Below are 5002 nucleotides of genomic sequence, written 5' to 3' on the forward strand. Positions count from 1 at the left end.
CCGGGGAAGCCTGGGAAGCCTCCGCAGCCCCGCCCCCCCGCCGGCTTGTGGGGCAGGCTGCGTGCTCTGAGCCCTGCCCACCCAAACCCTGTTTCTCTTGCAGCTCCCCCTACAAACTACGGACTCTATGAGCAGCTGAAGCAGAGATGGCTCACCCCCGAGGCTGGCCTGCCCAAGAGCACTTACACTTTGTCCTACCCAAGACCACAGCTGTACGCTCTGTCCCGGCGGGAGCACGCCATCCCTGTCCCTCCCCAGCGCCTGCAGCCTGTCCCACGCTTCTGAGAACTGTCACCCCACCCACAGCGCAGGCAGAACCAACTGGAGACCTACTGTGCGATTGGACCTGCCAGAGAGCAGGCAGCTGCAGATACACCCCAACTTTTAAATGCAGCCCATCGAGGGGCCCTCGGAGTCATGGTCTGTGGTGTGGGGTTCCCCATGTCCTCCACACCCACAGGTTCCTTTCTTGTCCAGCCCACAATTAAAGCTCTTTGACACGGTGGGGTGTCAGGTATGTGCAGAAGAGAGAACGTTAGGAGAAGGGCCCTAAAGTTCCGCTCCCTCAGTTCACGGGGGGTGGGGGACTGAGGCCCAGAGAGGTTATGTGGTTCCTCCAAGTTCCCACAGCTTGACACACACCTTCTGCGAGTCTGGTCCAATGGGAGGAGCGAATCTGACTATGGGCTGCGTCTGGAAAAGCCCACGGAATAGTGAAACGTCGTTATGAGGTGGGCAGCAGGGAAGGGACCAGGGTGCCCGTAGCTGCCTGAGCAAAGGTGCACTGACCCCCAGGGCTCAGGGGAAGGGAAGGCGCCCAGCACCCCTTCCACCTCCCAACTCGCAGTGACAAATTGTGAGAAATGCTCACCTGTCCGAGTTCAAATAACAGACTCAGAGACAGAAGTATGACAAAGGCGAGACTTTTAATGCGTTCTCAAGAGTGGGTGTCTGTCGGTTGTACACGCACACCGGGAGTAGCGATCGCAGCCTGTTTATCCCCCTAGGCTGCGCCTCATACGTTGCCTAGGTCTTACTATCTCCCATTGGGCCACTAAGAAAAATTGGGCTGAGGCCTTTTCTAGTTGCCTCCCCCTCCCCCTCCCCCTGTGTAGCTGAGGTGGGCACCTCGGGGGTTTCCACCATGATGCTGGCCGTGCCCACAGTTCTCTGCTCTTATAGCCTCTTCCCTCCTCCTTATATTCTGTTGGCCCTGGGGAAATTCAGTAACCGATTCCATTAAGAGTTGATTCTGCTGGAGATGGATCACAGAGGCCCCCTTCCTACACATGGGGGTGCTGTCCTGGCGCAGGGACTTTGTGCTGACCTGGCCCAGGGCGGAGTCTCCTGAGGCACCTTCTATCACCCATGTGGCGTCCACCTTGGGTTGAGGACAACAGGTCCCTGATCTGCCTCCTCTGAGTGTGGGGATTGGACATGGAGAGTCTTCCTGTGAATGGCCTCTCTCCTTATGATATGCTAAGGCCGCTCAACAGCTAGCTATGATGTGCACTGACCACCGGGGGCAGATGCTCCAACTGGTAGGTTAGCTTGCTGCTGGGATCCAGCTCCATTGGAACTGAGTGAGATAGGCCAGACACACCCTGGAGCCCTCCCATGGTTCCTCCCTGGCAGGCCAACCTCCCGTGTCTCTCCCTGGCCCTGATCGTGCACCCGTGGGGTCCTTCGGCCTGGCCTGCTCCTTCTGGCAATCCGGGACCCCTCAGGGGATGTCGGAGAGCCAGTTTCAGCCCAATCCCACAGGCCAGGCTGAGGGACCACACTAGTGCATGAATTTGTGCACCAGGCCTCTAGTACATACACTGAATGGCCAGGTTATTATGACCACCCCATCAGTACTTCATTGACACTTCCAAAAATACTGAATATTGAAAACTTCCTAAGCAAATACTCTCAAGGTTTTATTATTATTATTATTTGCATAACTAATTCACTTCATTGTACTGATGGGGTGGTCATAATCTGGCCACTCAGTGTACACTTAAGATTTCTATAATGTGGTGTACATAATTGTGCAGCAAAAGTAAAACTTCTAAACAAATATTGAACTCTAATAATATACATACTAAGGCATACACTTAGGGGCAAGTATAATTGATGTCTGCAATTTACTTTGAAAAGCACTCAAGGTGGATTAGTGGATAAATATATGGATAGATAAATTATAAACCAAGCATTGTAAAATGTCAGGGACACAGTCTAAATAGTAAGTATACAGGAGATGGTATTCCATGTAAACTTCTTTCAAGTTTGATACATGTTTGAAATTTTGAGCATAAAGTAAGTAAACAAAGAAATAAATTACATAATTACAAAAAACTCAAGGTATAGGTGAAACATCAGACTAGACACCGTGAAAAGGTTATATAATGAATGGGAATACACGCCTGAAGCAGTTACACATGGTGGAGCAAATTGAGACAAGTGGATGGAAACTATGGAAGAGAAATTAAGGTAGAGGGAGGATACAACAAGGTGATCCAACACAATACCATTCAAAGTGCTGTGACAAGATAAGGAACTTGTGCCAGAATGTCAGTCAGTGACTTTAAATTCACTGAAAAGGTTTTATAAGAAAGTAAAAAAAAGTAAGCTACTACACAGTGATCTCGTGTGATGTCAGCTGAATGTGGTTGGTCTCTCTAAAGCAGTGGTTCTCAACCTTCCTACTGCCGCGACCCTTTAATACAGTTCCTCCCTCATGTTGTGGCCCCCAATTTCATTATTACAAATTGAACATAATTAAAGCATAGTGATTAATCACAAAAGCAATATGTAATTATATATGTGTTTTCTGATGGTCTTAGGCGACCCCTGTGAAAGGGTCGTTCGACCCCCAAAGGGGTCGCGACCCACAGGTTGAGAACCGCTGCTCTAACGTAACCGGGTACCTGCCTTCTTAAAGAGGAGAGGCTCCAAAGCCAAGCGTCAGGCTTTGTCACAGCTGAATATTCCCTCGCCAACCATTTCCACAATTCATTGGTTGCTAGATAAATTCCTACATTGAGCTTCTTAGGCTAAGGACTCTGAATAATATAGGAAGCCAGAGAGAGGTTTTAAAGTATGAGAAAAAGGGCATCTTTTCTAGAATCCCAAACCTTTCACATCAGATTGACTTCATCTAGACGTTTTTAAGGACATTAAGTACTGCTGATGACCAGTTTGTATGTATGAGGTAGCAGATTTGGGCTTTTTTGGTGCTGTGGTCTGAATATGCCTTTCCAGGTTCATAAATTAGATACCTGACCCCCAAGGTGATGGTATTAGGAGGTGGGGCTGTGGGAAGGTGATTGCGTCCTGAAGGCAGAACCTCCCGAATGAGATTAATGCTCTTATAGTAAATATATATTCGGACACCTTAGAAAAAGAAGAAAAAATTCATCCTTCTTTCCTCTTTTTATTCCACTTGGAACCCTCAGAAATTGGAGGAAGCCCACTAGCACTGTAAGATCTCCTTACTTGTCTACTGAATCAAAAGCTAACCCTGTCCATTCACACCCAGAATTATTTTACCAGCTACATGGGCAACACAATCAAGTTGACACATAAAATTAACCCATCACAGTGACCCTAATCAAAGGGCACCCAAATGAAGACTCCAAGCTGAGCTTTCAGGGGCTGGTGCTGTTGGGTGGGGAGACCTTAGGCAAGAACCTCAGTTCCCCTGTAAAATGAGGATCATGGTGCTCACTCAGCTAAGTGGATGCTTATAAGATCCAAGGAGATGGTGCATGATGAGGGCCTGGCACCGGGCCTGGCATAGAGTAAGAGCTCAGTAAATGGGTTTTTCCTCCTTTTTCCCTCCCAGCAGAAGCCCCCAGCATTCTTCCCCCTCATTCTCATGCTCTACTCCTGAGGTCAGGGAAGAGAGCCCAGCACAGGGCGCCCAGTGGGACTCAGGTTCTGCATGAGGCCCCCCTGATCCTGCTTCACCCAAACAGCTGTAGCAGTCAGCCCAGGGGTGGGGTTGGGGGTGGGAAGGAGTAGAGTTAACCTGCAAAAGAGTGGATTCATCCCTGCGGATTATCAGGAAAAAAACCTTCCAGGCCTCAGGATTCGTGTGCCACCTGCTGGTCAGACCAGATGACATGTTAATGTTACTAGCAGGGCTGTAGTGTTGAGTGTTTTTAAAAGCTGCTATTATGTAGATGCTACTTGAGTATAAATATTTTTGTGAGGATTTATGTAAATGTTTGTGGTGATTTATGTAAATGTTAGGTGATTTATGTAAAAGTGCCTTTTAAAATGATAACGGAATTTTATTACTTTTAAAGAATGCACGTGGATATTGTTTTAAAAATGTTTAACTGTGTTGGAAGACTCAAGTCAAAGTTTAAAACTGATTTTAAGGATCAGTGAGCAAGAATTGTTTCTTCTTTCAAAACATTGAGAATAATGCCCTAGACGGTTTAGTTCAGTGGGTAGAGTGTCAGCCTGTGGACTGACGGGTCATGGGTTCCATCTGGTCGAGGACACATACCTAGGTTGAAGGCTCCTGGGCCTGGTTATGGGGGCTGATCAGGAGCATGCGGGAGCACAACCAATCCATGTATTTTTCTGCCATCGGTGTTGCGGTCTTTCCCTCTCCCTTCCACTAGCCCCCAAAATCAATGGAAAAATAGCCTCGAGTGAGGATTTAATTAATTAATTAATGAATAAATTTAAAAAATTACAGTAGTACATGTAGAAAACTTAAAGGAATCTTTTAGAATAATAAAATTTTACAGTTGGACAGATTATAGTTACCTTTTTAAAAGTAGACTTTGCCGTAACCGGTTTGGCTCAGTGGATAGAGCGTCGGCCTGCAGACTGAAGGGTCCCAGGTTCGATTCCGGTCAAGGGCATGTACCTTGGTTGTGGGCACATCCCCAGTGGGGGGTGTGCAGGAGGCAGCTGATCGATGTTTCTCTCTCATCGATGTTTCAAACTCTCTATCCCTCTCCCTTCCTCTCTGTAAAAAATCAATAAAATATATATATAT

General features: G+C 47.4%; 1 protein-coding gene across 1 annotated transcript in view; it reads left to right on the forward strand.

The window, feature by feature from the left end:
• The window catches only part of LOC102258348 (chromosome unknown open reading frame, human C1orf158), a 7069-nt gene extending 6633 nt beyond the window's left edge, over window positions 1–436 (forward strand). Inside the window, exon 4 of the mRNA XM_014545458.1 lies at window positions 104–436. Coding sequence (XP_014400944.1) covers window positions 104–285 — 182 coding nt within the window. The 3' untranslated portion in view covers window positions 286–436. The remainder of the gene's footprint in view (window positions 1–103) is intronic.
• The last annotated feature ends 4566 nt before the right edge of the window (window positions 437–5002 follow it).

This window comes from Myotis brandtii, unplaced genomic scaffold (genome assembly GCF_000412655.1).
Source record: "Myotis brandtii unplaced genomic scaffold, ASM41265v1 scaffold410, whole genome shotgun sequence".
In the NCBI taxonomy this organism is placed as follows: domain Eukaryota; kingdom Metazoa; phylum Chordata; class Mammalia; order Chiroptera; family Vespertilionidae; genus Myotis; species Myotis brandtii.